This window comes from Lissotriton vulgaris, chromosome 9, assembly GCF_964263255.1.
Source record: "Lissotriton vulgaris chromosome 9, aLisVul1.2, whole genome shotgun sequence".
NCBI classification, from domain to species: domain Eukaryota; kingdom Metazoa; phylum Chordata; class Amphibia; order Caudata; family Salamandridae; genus Lissotriton; species Lissotriton vulgaris.
The window spans coordinates 782,151,392-782,169,740 of NC_141697.1; the positions used below are offsets into that span (position 1 = coordinate 782,151,392).

The 18,349-nt window shown below is 40.9% G+C and overlaps 1 protein-coding gene across 1 annotated transcript in view; it reads right to left on the reverse strand.

The window, feature by feature from the left end:
• Nucleotides 1-209: 209 nt before the first annotated feature.
• ZFPL1 (zinc finger protein like 1) overlaps nucleotides 210-18,349 on the reverse strand; it is a 126,460-nt gene continuing 108,320 nt past the window's right edge. The window contains exons 6-8 of the mRNA XM_086938507.1: nucleotides 16,262-16,441; nucleotides 5,485-5,608; nucleotides 210-3,528 (exon numbers count right to left, since the gene is read on the reverse strand). Coding sequence (XP_086794633.1) covers nucleotides 3,342-3,528; nucleotides 5,485-5,608; nucleotides 16,262-16,441 — 491 coding nt within the window. The 3' untranslated portion in view covers nucleotides 210-3,341. The remainder of the gene's footprint in view (nucleotides 3,529-5,484; nucleotides 5,609-16,261; nucleotides 16,442-18,349) is intronic.

The following is an 18,349-nucleotide window of genomic DNA, read 5'->3' on the forward strand; positions in this document are numbered from 1 at the left end:
ACCCTAATATAGATTCTTTCTTCAAGGTTCAACTGCTTTGGTTCATAGCAGCCCCTGTTTAAGGCATTGTTAGCGACACTTTTTTATATGAAAAGGAAGAAAAGTCATACTGCTGATGTGAAAGTCATACTGCTGATGTGATCAACTAAACACTGATGAGACCCAAAAAACAGGAAGCCAAAAAATGAAGAGGCACATGTGCACCGTGCTCATGGCAACCACCTGCCAAGGTTCCATATTTTATTCAAACCATAAGAGTTACAGTCCTTCCAAACAAAATTCAAACATAAATATAATATTGCAAAGCGGAATTTGGGGCAATAAAGTGCACAAAACTAAATTTTAAAATAATAGCATTTTACACAGTTGATTGGAAAGAAGTACATAATATTGTCTGGAAGAATTTTACTTTTTTGTCTTCACTGTTCACCCCTTCTGCCAGACTTTACATGTTGAGAATCCATGGGGGTTTGAAGCAATCCCTAGAATCAGGTCACATCACAGTAATGCAAGAATCAAGACTTGCAGCAGGATTCCGAGATGGGCAGAATTAGGTCTATTCTCCCTGCTACCAACATGAGAGGCGTCAGTAACACTGTGCACCTTTTGTCATATTCAGTTCTATTTACAGCCATGTTCTTGAGCACAACCACACCTTTGCTTAAATCAACATTTTTCCAAAAAGACCAATCCTCATTTTTTTTTATGAACTAGTCACTTCCTCTCTGGAACACTTCAACATTCTGCGATGAAGGAATTTATTGAAATTTGGTCTGGACTAGCAGAGATCTTTTTTTGTTGTTGTTGATTTTTTCAAGATGTAATGTGGGTGACCATTTACTATGGTACTGGAATGGGCAAAAAATGTATATTTTGTTTTGGGTGCAAACGTTTTCTTAGGAATGTTGCAAGCACATTTTTTCAATATTTAGTTAGCTGTAAAAATGTAAAACAAGGCAGGTATTCAATTAGTTTTTATCCATTTCTTGTTTCACCTCTATTAAAATAGCAGAGAACATAGTTTGCAAAGAGTAGATTACTAACTTTCACGGGAGTATTGATGTCAGCTGAAAGCAGGCTGCTGCTTAAGATTGATCTTGCCATGTGTTGTGTGGGGAACAATGGTACCTCCTATTTTGTCATAACAGGCCCCTAAAGACACAGGTAGAGTTGTTCATATGGTAGAGAGTACCATGTTAAACAAACCATGGAGATTTTATAACAGCAAGGAATCAAAAAAACAAGGCTATTTCCCGACTCAATTCTCATTGCTGGGTGCATTGTTTAAGGTCAGTTCATCTCACTGTGTTTGTCTCTCAATAATTAAGTTTACAGACAGAAGACCAGACACGCTTCAAACGTTAGAAACTGCAAATCAGCAAAAGGCAGAATTATTGGAAATCTTTCTGTACGGCTACCGGTGTCCCTTTGTCTGTTAAAGGTGGAGGACTTTGAACTATGACTGCTTTGTTCAAGAGATTTTGGGGTTTAGAGGCTGGTAGATCAGATTGTGAAAGAAAATAACATGATACATCTTTTATACTCACCAGACTAGTATTTTTTTTCTATTTTTGTTTATACAAATCATGTAAAACTTCAACAACAAGCAAGCAGGCATCTTGCCGTTCAAACTAGAGGCAGGAGAGTAGTTTGTCCATCTTGAATCTGTAAGCGTTTCTCCTCCAAAAAACCTTACATTGAAACGCTTCAAGGAACTGAGGTCTCCAGCACAGTTGTTAACCGTTAGAAGGATGTGAGTCTGTAGCACACAGAAGAAAGTGGACGGGACAGTGCCAGTGGCTCTTAGGTCTCCCTAGAGAAGTCTACAATCCAAAAATACAACAATAAAAATATTAAAAGTATGAGCTCTAGTTTATTCTACCACAGAGAGAACCTACTTTCAGCCACTATGTAAATGTCCCCAAGTGAATAATTCAGTAAGATCTACAGCCATCAGCGCTGAATCCTGGTTGGCTGACAGAGAACATTAACGGTTTAAAGATATATTGTGAGCTCTCTCTCTACATACATTTTATACATAAGGGTATTACTGCTGAACTAAAAGGTGATTGCCTATGGTGATCCTGCTAAAGATCATTTCAAATGAATGAAAAAATGTTGTGAGAAAATTGAACCCTGGTGAGGAATCCCCATTTGTCAGGAAAACAAGTGATCAGAAAGACATTGATGATGATGGTTGGTTCTGTGCACATGTATAGTACGTGTTCATTTTTTAAACCTTAATATGAAAGACTGGCTATATGTGTGTATGGGAGCAGGGTAAAGTGTTATGGAGTTAGAGAAGCGGGTGGGGGGAGGAAAGAGCATTTTATATTGTTAAGTAAATTCTGTAACCTTTTTTTAAATATGTGAAAGATAATCATTTCCAAATTAAGATAGTGTAATCCCTTATCCTCAGAGGCAAAACAAAGTTTAAGTATTATCTGTTTTTCCTCCTGCAATAAAGTGATTTAGTATGTCTAGCATACACAATGGCACCAGTCTTGGGCGACAGGTGCTTGGCATCCTTAGACCCATTCGGTGCCTTGTTAGACATCAGCAGGGTAATGGATAGAATAACCAGTCACTGGATGTTCATCCAATCTAGTGTCCCAATTGAATTCTACGAAGTATGTTCGATTCACTTAATCTGGTGCCCCACTAAAGTTATACATCATTTTAGTTGAATGGTTCTGTCTGTTAAGGCACTATGACTCATGTTATTATGCCAGGAACAACAGTTGTAGACCTTCCACGTCCATATTTATGATGCACTTTTCTCGCAACATAGCTGTTCTGACCTTGGTGCAGCTGAAAATTACAGGTAGTGGTAAAAAGAGCCAGTGCTTTAGAGAAAGAAACATTTATAGAAAACTAACTGTCAACACCATTTGTTTCTTCTTCCATTAAGCCTCATATTGACTTCCATTACCTGATATACCCTGGTATGTTCTTGCATAACCCATGTCCTCTTAAATCCTAAACATCCCTCCATAGGAGGAGTGCAGGTAGTGTAGAGCAAAACTGACTTGGCTCTACGATGCCTCTAATGCCACCTGGCCATTCTACCTTTTTCACCCAGCCTCTTTTTTTATTTTAAATCTATTTTTATTTATTAATCTAAGCAGAAAGAAACTTCTCCCCCTGCATCGATATTTCAAAAGCCTGCGAAAAAACACAGCCAGTTCCCATAAGAACACGCCCAAAGCTGTGAAACGGAGATGGGAGATACTTAAAGAGTAGCTCCGACTCTATTCTGGGCCTCCAAAACCGGTGCTTTTACTCATTCTTGCCAATCCCCCATTTAAGTCTTATAAAGCACAACTTGGCACAGTCCAGTTTCACTCTTGCCCAATTCGGATGTTAGGGTTCAGCAATGGGTTTAAGTTTGGGTCATTGTCAGCAGATGCTCGCCCCAGCTTAGACATGACCAGGATGAGGGTGAGAAAACCGATGACGCCGATTATCAAGATGACCAGGCAGCGTTGCATCCGAGAGGCTGGGCGCTTCTTGGACCCTGAGCGGTTTCTGTAGGGGAAACAAAAGAACGTTTAGATTAAACAAACAAACACCTTCAGTGGAGCCCTGAAGAAACAGACATTGATGGCATCTTGTCTCCTCCTGGGCCCTGCTACATTTCAGGCTCTGTTTTTGCTGTCACACACCAATTCCCACCCTGTTTGTACCACTAGCTTAATGATTTGGTCCCCAACAGAAAGTACACAGGGAAGACAGTTTAGTACCTTCAGCATGCTTTTTCTGGAGAGCATTGTTATTACTGTGCTTTGCCATTCAAGGCATGTCCTGTCATGTATCATACCCCCTTATTCTAGTGCTGCACATTTGTTTGATTTGTTAATTATATACTTCTCTCCCATCCACAGAAATACGGACACTCCGAAAAAGGACATACCTGGTGAGCGTCCACAGTTGTGATTTATGTTTACACATGCAGCCACAGTAGGCAAGTGATGTGTCCTTTCACCTCTTACAATAACGTAGACACTGCAGTGATTAGGGACTTCTATTAATAAAGGGCAGTGCTACCCTTTATTGTAGGGATCACAACCCTACTTGCTTTACGGCAGTGTCATTGAGGGTTACGTCAATAATCCCTCACGGTTTATGAAAACGATTGGACGGCTTTCTACCAACTATTCACTAGAAAGTGTGCCCCAAACAGAAAGTGTTATGTTACAAAGCGACATCCTTATATAACAACCACTACACAGTCAAGGTAAGTGCCACCATGGACTGCGGGGTCTAGCCTTACATTATTACACAGCTTCTTTTCTGATGTACCATGAAGCTCACAGAATACATGTAACCTACCTACATATCACATGCATATCAGCCACCTTTTCAAGATCCACCTGTAACCAACACCTTTGCAACTATGCACCAAATGGACAAAAGGACAAACGGCGTTCAGGAACCTGATGAAAGGTGAAGTTCATCAATTACCTTTGTGGCTACTTATCCATCAATTCACAAGGATTATGGACCGTATTGCATTAATACCCACACAATACGGTAATCCATCCACAATTTGGGGAAGAGTCAGTTTATCATAAGGGAAAATGTCTACCCAACAGAAACCACTGAGTGTACAACTTTTTGAACCAAAGGTAGTCTGACAGGGCCCGACTAGGAGACAGTAAGACAGCCAGACTGTCATAAGCAGTTCCTTGAACTGTCTGGGGTAGTGCTGGAAGGTGGCCAGGATCTGTTATCCACCAGGGGATATATTCTTGTAATTTGTGCCTGAGAAAATGGGTTGCTGGATGACTTGCTTCTAAAATAATGTTTCTGGTTCTTGGCTTTTGTGATGAGATTGTCTGTAAAAGCTCCAATGAGATCTTTGGAGTGAAGGATCTTGGTATAAATGCATTCTGTGTAACACAATTATGAGATGAACCTATGCTGTTCCTTGAATGGGCATTTTGCTTCGGAAATCTGACAAGAATGCAAAGGTTGTTTTACTTCTTTGGCAGCAATTTGTCCATACTGTGTGATGATGGCGAAAGAAAGAGTGAATGACAGCTCTGAAAACAAGAACAGTAAGTCAGTTTCGGAAGCTGTCACGCCAGACTAGGATAAATACAGTGCTGTAGGGAGGGCTGCATTCAGCTGCATCTTGGTGATAGAAAAGTTGGTGATGGAAAAGTGGGAGATGGCGCAGGTATCATGAGTGGGGACTGTCCTAAGAATCTCCTTGCTAAGCACCAGTTTCCATGCTTCCACTGTAGCAGTGTCTTAACAACCAACTCAACATGAACCCAACCCACCATAAAAACAGAAACAATTACTCAAATTAGTATCCTGCTCAGCCTAAAGGTAGTTTTCACTAGGGAGGCAGCCTCAGGTATCAAATTCTCTTACTCTCCCTGGCTTCTGAATACTATTTATAAGACAGCCCCTTGCATGGCAAAGTCATCCCTTCCACGCCCCACACAGCCAAAGAAACAAGAGAAAATTCTTTACTTGAGTAACTGTGCAAACCAGCTAAGGGCAGGCCGCCTTCGATACTTGTCGTCATCAAAGTCAATCTTTGTATCTGTGCTGTTGCCTCCATCCCGTGTGTCATACACTTTCCTTGGCGTAGAGGCTGTTGAGTGAGAGACAAGACCAAGTAATATCTTTGAAACTCATTAGTAAATCATGTACTGTAGGATTTCTATGGTTTAATGGTTCCACTTTACTTTTATAGGTCTGACCTAGAGAAAACTGCAGCCATCTCGCCTAGCTCATGTTTTCCAAAAACATAATAAAAATACATACATATACAAATCAATACAGTGACTTTCGATTATCCATCTTCCTCCATTGATCTGTTCATTTGTCACACAGCAAAGAATACAGGGTAATGGGTCAGACCGCTTCAACTTTTAGCTGTGTCACACTGTGATTTATGGCAAGATTGGCAGAAGTGAGAGTCCGCCTGGAAGGATAAGGTATAAGTCTTTTTTAAGATAGGCAGGGCTCGGGTGGTGGTAGGTGCTCTGTGAGAAACAGACATTTTTAAAAGAGAGCGTTTTTTTTCATAAGGAGCCAGTGAAGGTCTTTAATGTACTGCCAGATGTAGGATCTAACCACAATATTAGGGAACAGTCTAGCTGTTGAATTTTGGAACAACTGTAATCTTTGTATTAAGTAGTCTGGAATACCATAGTAAAGAGCAACAGTGAGTGTAAGCAGGGAGTGGATGACAGATTTGCATACAGATAGGGGCAGCAAAATGAAAACTTAGAGCAGAAAACAGTCATGGTGATTTTATTGACCTGTTTGATAATGCAAAGTTTGCCATCAGTTATGACACCAAATGTTTAGACAGATGATGCAGGAGGAGGAGATGTGCTCTAGTCAGCAGGCCACCATGCTGCGGTACAGCTGGAGGCGGAGCTTGTCAAACAGAAGGACCTCAGTTTTATCACTGTTTAGTTTAAATCAACTGGCCCTCATTTGAAACGCAATGCAGGACATACAAGACCTACAGTTTATTTAGATGAAGAACAAGTTTTCAAAGACCGAAACAATAATTTCAGTGTAACATAGATAGTAATTATTCCAAAGCCGAATTACCTAACTAGACTGAATGAGGGTGAATGTAAACATTAAAAAAGTGGGAGGGGGGGGGGGGACTCAGTGAGGATGTGTGAGCAACGCCTCAAGATATCGTAATTTTAGATGAGCAATATGGAACTAGATAAGATATTCTCTGTACTGGAGGATAAGCAAAAGCTCAGCCAGTTTAGGACTGTTAAGCAGATGCGTAAACAATATGGGGTGGGATACAGGCTTGAAGGTTGCAGAGAGGTCTAGTAGAATGAGGGCGGCAGAGCTAACCTGGTCCAAAATAATACAGAGGTCGACTGTGGTGGAAAGTAAGGCAGACTGAAAGTCACATTGTGAAGAAGCTAGTAGAGGGATGGACTCAAGATGGTTGTAAGCTGTTTATTTTCTAACTTCTCAACAAAGATTGAAGGTAGAGGAAGGAGGAACATAGGACAGTAGTTGTGGAATTAAACAGTTCAGCAGATGGGTTTCCAGGAGTAGCAGAACTAAAGCTCGTTTCCAAAGTTTGTGAACTGAATCAGAAAGTGAAGCTGGTTCTGTAAAATCAAAACATGAGGGCAAGGATCTAAAAGTGAATCAGACTAAATGGTGGGAAAGATCTTGACAGCTTCCTCATGAGATACAGGAGGGAATTCGGTCAGAGAGTCTAAATTCAAAGCAGAAGAGTTAGATTTGAGGAGATCTAAGGAGTCCAGAGACGGCTAAGGCTCAAAATGACATAGAATGGTGTTGATTTTATCTTCAAAATGCTTAGGAAGCGCTGTGCACAGTTTTTGGGAAGTTTGGGTGACAGTGCTACAAAACTCACGATACAGGAATACTTGGCAATGGTGAAGGTTTTCCTAGAAGTATTACTATTACAGACCACCTGTTCAGGGTAGTAGAAATGGAGCAAGGCTCTTAATGCCTACTGTTAGAATTTGATGGCCTCCTTGCAATCTGCTATGTACGTATCAGAGTTTGAGCATCTCCAGCTGCACTCTGTGGCCTTACATTGGAGTGCTTGTTATCTCTTAGCTCTTTCATGCAATTGCACATTTTAAAAGGGGCAAGGATGTTAAGAGCTTTAGACAAAGACACTGAAATTTATTGTAGCAATTTCTATGTCTGGATTAAGATAAGGTACCTTAACATTATTAACTTGTTTCGACTTATCTAAATCTATTTTGGCCTAGTTGTGAGTGATTAAAGTAATAGAGGTGGAATCGGTGGGCCAATGTTGATGGTTGAAAAGGCCATTGGAAGTGGACAGCTAAATGGACCCTCCAAAGTACAGGTGACAGGGCTGAAGTGGTGTTACCACGAGAATGGGGAACACAGGATTGAGTGTGTGCCCTGTAGAATACGTGGGATGACTGAACTATTGATAAGCCCCAAAGAGTCCATATCTGAGAGCGAGTATATGGAACCAGATTTTCAAGGTTGCCGAAGTTTACACTGAGATCACCAATGACAGAAAAGTTGGAAGTATTAACAAAATAGGAATGGAGAACGTATAACAGTTTAGAGTTATAGCCTGCTCGAGAACTAGAATGGCAGCAAACAATTGCTCCTTATGAATGAATGAATGAATGGATTTGATATAGCACACAGCTACTCAACAAGAGTGTCCTGGCACTGGAGGAACAAGTGTCAGGACTCTGTTCTTGAAGAGCCAAGTTTTAAAATGTTTCTTAAAAACTGCCAGGTCAGCAGTGGCTCTCAGCGCAGCCTGAGCACCCAAAAACCCGAAAGATTTGCCCCTCATGCGAGCCAAGCATACTTTATGGGTGCGGTTGAGATCAGAGGAAGAGGATCTTATTGTGTTGGAATGTAGCGGTTTACGCACTTATTGAGATAGCTGGCTCCTATACCATGGAGGGCTTTAAAGAATATCACCAGGGCTTTGAACTTGATACTTTCCTTCATTCGCAGCCAATGTAGGGTATTAAGGATGGGGGCATATGAGACCTGGGTTTAGGTCTAAGGATCGCCCTAGCCGCAGTATTTTACACCATCCGGTTAGCCGGGTAGGCCCAGGTACAAGCTGTTAGTGTAGTCCAGTTTTGACTTCACCAAGGCTTGGACCACTATCTTCCTGATATTGAATGACAAAAATTGAAGGAATTATTTTAGCATACAAAGTATACCAAAACAGGAGCCAACCAATGCTTGAACCTGGGAACTAATGGAGAGGGCACCCTCAATGAAAATGTCCAGGTTTTTAACCATCTTTTGGGATGAAAGGGGGTGGGGAGGGGGGTGGGGGTGGGGGGGGGGGGGGGAGACGACAGCTCCTCCCGCCACCATAAACTCGAATTGCTCACTACAGGCTGGCTGAAAAAGACAATCTCAGATTTATCCAGATTGCATTTCAACTGATTCACTTTGAGCCAGTTGAACACCTCTGTGAGACTAGATCTAATATTGTCTCCATCAAAGTTGACTCCTTTTTCACAGGTAAAAATCAGTTATGTATCATCTGCGTAGGAAATACTCTTGGCACTGTAATCCTCTACTAAGGGTGCAAGAGATGACATATATAGATTGAAGAGAGTGGAGCTGAGAATGGAACCCTGGGGTACTCCTATATTTATGCTAGGCATGGGGGATGAAAAATCAGGTATTCATATTTCCTGAGATCTGTCTTTCAAGAAGGAAGTCATCCAGGCCAGTGCCGTACCACCCATGCCCAAGTTCCTCAATCTATCAAGAAGTCTCTCATGTGGGACGGTGTCGAAGGCCGCCGACAGGTCCAGTAATATCAGAAATGTGCTACCTCCCTGATCAAGTTTTTCCTTCAAGTGCTCTGGCACTTGCAACAGGGCAGACTCTGTGCTATAATATGCTCTGTGGGACATATGCAGCAAATTGTGACTTTCTGCATGCTCTGAAATTACGCTGTTAATGTGTTTCTCTAAAACTTTAGAGAGGGCCGGGAGGAGAGAGATAGGCCTATAGTTAGTCGAATCATTCTGATCTGCGGCCATTTTTTTAAAGAATGGTAGGATTTTTGCCTGCTTCCAAATATGCAGTATTTTGCCAGTGGACAGAGATAGATTAAGCACCTTATTGACTGTGGGATTGATAGTGGGAGTTAGAGGTGCTAATAGTTTAGCTGGACAGGCATCTATTGGGGAGCCGGACTTGAGGCCTTTAAGGTAAGTAAGTGACTCGGCTAATTGTATTTCAGGGAACTCTAATAATGCAGGAGGCTGCAAGGGACCAGACTTTTCGTTCAGATGTTGATATAAGAACTCCGAAACCTTATACAAAGACTGTTGGATTGTAGCAATCTTATTGTGGAGGGATAGAGCCACCTGCTTGGTCCACTAAGCTGAATGCGAGGATTGGGGAAGTAAAGGATTTCACAATATTGAAAATGTCCTTTCCCTTGTTGTGAGCCATTTCAATCTTCGCTTGCAAATAGTTCTTCTTGCCCTCTTTCAACACAGAATAATAGGATTTTAAGGCGGCCTTTTAAATCTTCCAATCTTCAGGTGTGTAGAATTTCCGCCATTTCCTTTTAAGGCCTCTACAACTACTTTTACCAGTTCTTAGGGATTCATTGAACCATGGAATGGAGGGGCTTGTCCTCCTTGAAGGACGAGAGGTCATAGGGGAAGCAGTGCCAATGGTGGACCTAAGCCTGGATTCGAGCGCAGGGGCATCAAATTCAGGGTTGCCGGATAGCGCCAGGATGGAGAGTTCTAGAGCCTGTGCCTGCACCGGAAAGGATATTTTGTTTAAGGCTCTGAAACTGTGTTCTGTCCCTGCTGCTTTTGGCAAAGAACCAATGCCTAAGCTAGGTATCTTAAAATGTATAAGAAGGTGATCAGACCAGGTAATAGGGGGATGGCGGATCCGCCACCAGTTCTGTGTTGCAGAAAATTTGGTCAAGAGTATGGCCCCTATTATGTGTGGGAGTAAAAATAAGTGGGGTCAGATTACAGGCCAACATCGTATCAGACAGAGAGATTGCTGAAGGATGCAGTAGTATGTATGATGTACTAGGATTGACTTCCAGGTTAAAAATCATACATTTAATTCATGGCAAAGTGTGAGATGCCATGATTTTGCACAGAACAGAGGAGCATTGAATAACTGCAAGGCCGCCACAAGTTTATTGGAACGGTCACCGTGTCAGATAGAGTGTCGTTCGTGCAGTGGCAGCTATGTCAGGATTAAAACTGGGTCGTTAAAATGTCTCATTCATTAACAAAAAATATCTTTAGACGAAATGAAGTCCTAAATATTTTTCTGATATTTGGGTAGTGAGTGAACATTCATATGGCAGCAGTTCAGAGTATGAACAGTGTGTAGGCCAAACATATTGAAGTAGTGATTTGCTCATGGTTATAGAAGGTGAGAATTTATAGTAGAAACTAAAAATGTGTTGTAATAAATGAGATTTTAGTATACTACACGGATGCTGCTTACCAGATGGAGGCTATGAAGGCAGCAGGCAGAGTAGGTGACTTTAGGAAGGGGTTTGGAGTGAAACATGTAGGGTTCATCGTTGCATTTGGCACTCTAGTGGCACGGAGCACTACCAGTTAAGTATCCTTCCATTAGAAGGGGGCATGACCCAAACGAGGAACCACTAGTGCGCTAATTGAGGCACCAGGATTAAATGGAAGAAGTTAAAGAAAACCCAAACAGGAATACTCCTGAACTGCCCAATCAGCCCTCAAAGCAGTGGCCGTACTGGGAATGCAAAACCTAATTAACATTAGTAGCAGTAAATAAACTCATAAAATGAGTAAAAAAAAAGTTTTGCCTAAAATGACTATTAGCCAAATAGTAGAGCCAGGCAGATCCAACAAAGCAGAAGGAAGAAAGGTAATGGGGATTCCGAGCCCAGAAGTCTATGGCTTGAAAAGTTCTTTTTAGCCAGTGTATCTGGGTTCAGATGTGCAGCAGTGTTAGGTAAGTGCCCATTTATTAGACAGGCTTCCTTTACTCGTGTTACAGGCAACAATACATTTCTCATCTTGTCACAGAGGAAAAAACATTCAGCTTTGGCTTTATTGAGGTGCTCCTGGTGAAGGGGATACAGAGAGGGACAACTTTTAACAAGGAAGAATGGAAGTTTTGAGGGAAATGTTTCAAAGTAAGAAGGTGGAAACAGTGACCGTAAGACTTTACAGGTGGTGCTGGGCATTACTGAGGTGGTGGAGGTTGGAAGTGCAGAGAGAGCTTAGGAATACGAGTGGTAGGAAAGAGTATCAGGCAGATACGTATTGGTCTGCACACCAAGATGAGTAGCTAGTACTAGGATCTACTGCGTGATAGTTGGCAAAAGGAGGGTGTGGACTAGTGACAGAGAAGAGTGAAGAGAATGCAGGTTGCAAAGTTTTTGTTAAGTGGGCAAAGAAATATTTTAGAAGACTGAGAAGTTACTACTGTTATTGTAAAGTTTGCTTGTAACCAGCATGTTTATGATGGACCATAAGGGTGGAACAGGAGTTGGGTGTGGGTTTTACCGGTATCAAATAGTTGGTAACGTGCTTAGGCAGACAACGGTGATGAAGGAGAATTTTACTTTTAGAATAAAAAGTACTCCATAATTTATATAACGGAAGGTTGACAACATCAAGGGACTAGATGGAGTTAAGGAGGAAGATAATTTTGATTACATCAAAATTGCGGTTAGAATGAGGGACCGTAGACCCGTCTAATGCTTCATAGCAGTGAAGTTTGTGTGAAAAAAGGAGGTGTGAATAAAGTGAAAGATAACATGATTTGGGAGGTCATGGGAGTGGAGGCAGAAGGAAAAGCCAAAAGAATAAATATACCCAAGGATGAGGTGTAAGGAGAAGATTAAAGGGTCCACGACAGAAACTTGGGAAAGGCACAGACAATGACCAGCCCTTTCCAGATTTAATGTCCATATATTCTTTAATATTCCATGCTGTGGTGACGGATGTTAACTGTTAAGCTAAAAAGGGATCCTATGTTTGGGAATCAATGCAATGATTTCTGTTTTTTTGTTTTATATAGCGTGAACTCGACCCAAAGGTATCAGACCGCTTTACACGAGCACCAGTTACGTTACAGACAGACACATTCATTTTTATAAGGCACGCAGAGATTAAGTCATTTTCCCAGAATCACAGGATGTTGAGCGCCCCTGCTAAGACTTGAACCCAGTTCCCCAGCTTTGAGGTTGACTGCTCTAGTCGTTAGGGCACAACCCTTCCCCACATCAGGGTAGCTAAGCCTGCCTCTGTCAGATTGTCGCCAGTAATGTAATGGGGTAACCCAAAAGGTACTGGACCAGGGTATCATACGATATTAATAAACAGTGGTCCGAAACCTCTACACTTTATAAGCTGAATTATTCAGTCAGCAATCATCATTTAAACCAATTTTGGAGCATGTACAAATCAATCAGCTCTATACAATATATGCACATATTCATACAGAAACATAAGAAGACAACAGCACCAATATAGGACCAAGAGCAATTTTTTAATCCATTCTCTCTAGGTCAATCAAGCCACACAGTTCCTGGCTATAGATCAATGCGCATCATATTGGTTGCCCCAAATGGAGCGTGCAAAAATAGAAAAGGGGTGCGATAAGACGTGTTTGGTGGTTAGAAAGAAAGGAAAAATTCAAAGAATAGTGACATATAATATTCACAATAGCTATACAAATCAGTCCGGATCTTCAATCATCCGTCCTGTACAACCTGGCCACTAAAGAAATTAATAAACCAAACATTTTCATAAATTTTCACAAAACAAATATGTAACCTTAATATTTGCACATCAATATAGAAAGCAAGAAGGTACAGGTTTTAATATACAGAGCGTCAACGTAAACCAAACAACACTATGGGGTCTCCTCCCAATGAAAGGCCACACTAAATGTGGTTCATGCAAAACATGTTCTCTCACCATAGAATGCACTACATTTACCTATAATAATCAAGTACATATGTTGAAAGAACACAGTAATTGCAATACCACAGGGGTGATTTATGCCATCTTATGCCCCTGTGGTTTTATGTATGTGGGCCAGACAATCCAGAAATTCAAATGCCGCATTCTACAACACACTAGCCGCATATGCTGCAAAACTGTAGGAGCACCATTAGTGGAGCACTTTACCACTTTTGAAAATGAGCCTAACAGTTTAAGGTGGTGGATAATTGAAAAGGTGAGAGCTAATCCAAGAGGGGGTGACCTGAGCAGTACCTTGAGTCGAAGGGAATGCAAATGGATACACGGTCTAGACACGGTGAACAAAGGATTGAATGAGGTGGAAGAAATTAACAGACAGGTGGCACTCCTGTGAGTATAGTGTTCATGTTAGTTGAGATATAGTCTTAACTTTTTTGCCAAATCCCACTTGCATACACCAGGAGCCCATATGAAACAACTGTCATTGATCCATAAGTTCAGCATATGACTTAATGTAATTCAATATGATATGACTTTTTATGTAATTGTGTTTATTAATGTTTTGTTATATGTTGGTCAAGAAAGGTTTTATGTATATATGTTGTGGGTCATAGAGGGCGGTATATACATCTAATGCCCTACTTGAATGATTGAATCCCACCTCCTGTTGCCTCTGTTAATGCAATTAGTGATACAGTAGCTTTGAGGTTTACAATCAAATATGGTTTTTTAATGATTGCTTTAGCTGGTTTGCGCGATTTTTAGCGCCACAATGGTTGTAATAAATAGTTGTCCTGGGCCACTTTTGGCCTTGTTGAGCGGTGATACAATGGGTCACTTATGATAAATTCTTGGGATGATCCTTGTCGCCTCAATTTCCGCCCGCTTCAACCGGAAATTGAGTGGAAAGGTTTTATGCAAATAACAGCATGAATATATAGCGGAACACAGATAATAATTGATCTTGGCCTACATCGACATTATCGGCATAATGTGACATCTTTTGCATGTAATAAGTACAACTATGAACTTAGTTAATAGACAATTGGATTGATCCATGTTGTTCCATCCCAAGATGGACGACATTTCGAGGACCATCTTTAATACACTAAATTGCCTTATAATTGTGTATAATACGATTCATGCACAAGAGCGCGCCAAGAATTAAGTGGCAGTGACATTATTGGCTCCACGTGACAACTGTGCAGTCTGTTTGTAGTTATGCGTGAAATAGCACAAACAGGAACTAATGTAAAAGACATTCGGTCCGAGGTGTTGTGCCCCAACCTAAGATGGCCGCCGCTCTGAGGATTATCTCAAATGTATCAAAATTGCCTTAAATCTCACTATTGTAGACATAACGATTAATGCACATAGGTGCACCAACAATTGGGTGGCTGTGACATAATAACACGACCATGTCCGATTTTCCGGCATTACGGGACACGCGTGAAGTCCTTCCTCAATTTCCATCAATTCAGATTGGTTTTCAGCCGTTCGTTGCAGTCGCGTGGTGACTCTGGATTATGATGGGATGACGTGAGGTAGACGAAACGTGAGCGTTTGCTTTGAGGGAATTCATTTTTTGACTGGCTTTCTTTTGGATCATGCCAGCGTTTTGAATATCCTGTATGCCTTGGATATATTTCAGCTACCTGATTCGTAGAAAAGGACCTACTAGTACCTAGCACGATGGGTTACTATTTTTAAAGAAGAGGATTGCTACTTCTTTAATTCTGGATTGCTGGAACAGGTAACATTCCATCTTTCTGGACAATCCCTTTTATTAACATCAGCAGGGATGTGAAGGTCCTGATACACACCACTATTAATTGTTTTACAGATAAATACTCGTGAGTGGCAGGACATTGACGCTCCAACTCCCATATTTGAGCTTAAGGTAATTACTTTTGGTCCTCCTTGTTAATACTTTACAGCAAGCAGTTTCCAATATCGATTTTGATACGACCCTATTGTTTATTGCTTTATAGGATTGAAAACTATTTATTTGAACGTGGGAATTAACACCACTTCTACACCTTTGAAAGTAAGCAACTTAGATATACTTGGGGCATCAACTTTAGATACACATGCCCTGGCAACAGCCTAAATATTTATTCTCCTCCTTTGTAGGGTCATCTCTAACCCTTGGTTGCCCCGTTTTTATTGTCCTGATGAAGACTCGCATGGCCCAGGCATAAATGACCGAAAGGCCCTAAGACGATTCGAAACGTCGACGCTCTGTATATTAAAACCTGTATCTTCTTGCTTTCTATATTGAAGTGCAAATATTAATGTTACATATTTGTCTTGTGAAAATTTATGAAAAAGTTTGGTTTATTAATTTCTTTAGTGGCCAGGTTGTACAGGACGGATGATTGAGGATCCGGAATGATTTGTATAGCTATTGTGAATATTTTATGTCACTATTCTTTGAATTTGTCCTTTCTTTATAACCACCAAACACGTCTTATCGCACCCCTTTTCTATTTTTGCACGCTCCATTTGGGGCAACCAATATGATTCACATTGATCTATAGCCAGGAACTGTGTGGCTTGATTGACCTAGAGAGAATGGATTAAAAAATTGCTCTTGGTCCTATATTGGTGCTGTTGTCTTCTTATGTTTCTTTATGAATATGTGCATATATTGTATAGAGCTGATTGATTTGTACATGCTCCAAAATTGGTTTAACTGATGATTGCTGACTGATTAATTCAGTTGATAAAGTATAGAGGTTTCTGTCAGATTGTCAGCCTACCCACAAATGTCCACTCATGCCTCAAAAACTCACCTGCATTGAATGAGGCTGCATCACTGCTCACATTATTCATGTTGATGACGGAGTGTATCTCCTCTTTAGCGTCTCCACCATTTGCAGAATGTTGTGAAAGGTGGCTTGAGGTTGCACTAGAGTAAGGAGGCTGTGTTTCCTGTGGAGATGCATCCTCATTGTTGTGATGATTCAACGTTGCTGTAATAAGAGGAAAATCAGGAATGATGTGACTCCTGTAAACCATCAAACACACATAAGGTGATGGGAGGGTGCTTGCGAAAAGTCTGACCCCTAAAACAAATTGCTCGATGTTGCATTCCAACACATTGTTCTTTTGTTCACCATGCCACCTCAGATTAGACCCAGCCATATGCAAATCAGTCTTGACCCTGCTCCAGAAGTGACAGTCTAGACTGAACTGCCAAGCCAGGTCCTTTCTGAACCAGAACACAAGCGACCCAAGACCGGTTTTGCCATGATTGGGGCTCTACCGTTGGGTGGAAATTGGTTCCAGTGGCACAGTGAGCAAGGGACCCATGTCTGAGAATACCTTTGGCCACTTAGGTCAGTACTGCAAACAAAACCTAGGAGTTTTTCCAATAACTTCACCATAACTTATGAAAGATGAAAAAAATCTAATCTTGGGTGGAACAGTTTAAGCAGTTGGGTGCCAGACCACAGAGAAACCTGTTCTTGCCCATTGGCAGATAAAATCTGACCAGGCAATTTTTAGAAAGCGACAAAACTGTTTTAACCAACAGCCATAGCAGAAAAGGGACCCTAGAATGCACATTAAATGCACTGCAATGTAGAATCACAAACAGAAACCTGGGTAAGGTGCAGTGCGACATTGTTTCAATTGATTCTCTGTCCCATAGTGGAAGATGTGAGAATTAACATTTCAAATAACACATTTTACTGAGGAGAGACTCTGCAAAACTAGGACACAACTGACCTGGCGATGTAAGCAGGAAGAAGTGCCATCATTGACTAGCTAAAGAAGAGTGTTAATACATGCTCAATAATTGTTTCCATAGCTTTTATTTGAGAACAGAAAAGGTGGAGACGGGACTGTGGTACTTCTTTCTTAGGAGAAAATCTACACAGACTATGATAATCTATTTCATTGATCATCACATCTATTGAGCTGAAAAACAGTTTTTTGAACATGTAAAGTATTTTAGCTATACAACTTTAGACTTCGAAATAAATCTCTTTGCTTCCACAACCCAAAGACTCCAGATTTGTGCACTAGTTCAGAACAGAGATCAGGTGTGGAAAGTTGGCTTACTTTCTAAACAGGTTTGTTGTTTGAGCTTTACCATCATTGTCTGCCTGTCACACTAGGAGTGGTTGGTGGTTATGTGTGGAAAATGCAAAACAAACCGGCTTAAGAAAATATGAAAGATAGAGGAACGTGGAGTCTAATATTCTTATGAACCAATAAGAGGCACCTGTTTATTAGAGGTTAAAAATGTGAAGTAAGATGCTAGAAACTGATGCTAATAGAAAATCATATGCCACAATCAACTCTGAAGCGTAAATTGATATTCAAATGACTGATCTTGCGAATGCAACTGACTATAACATCTAAGTGATAGTACTGCCTGCAGGACAAATCATTAACCACAGTGAGGCGAGCCACACAGTAAGGACTGGCTCTTCTGAAATCTTGTAGATACTCAAGTCTTCTAAAATGTTTTTCTTCCTATCCCAGTCATCTGGTTTCTTGCAATTTAGGCATCAGTCTCTGGGTTGGGAGAGGGAAGGCAGAAATCATTTAAAGTGAAATACAAATTCATGCACAGTCAATGCATGAATTTAAATTGCCCATAATCAGTTTACAGTTTAACCTGTTATGTTAGTTAAATGTTTGTTTCTTGTTCTATCATATCATATTACTTTACCCGACAGAATGATTAATTTGTTGTAGATCAATACAACATACTAAATATTTAGAATGCTTTTTATCTCAACAAAAGACACACAAACGATGGACGGAATGCGGACTAGATCAAACATTCACCCCCAATCTGGAGATCTGGGTTAAGTCCATCATTCTTTTGCTCACCATGCCACCCCAGTTTAGACCCAGCCATATGCAAA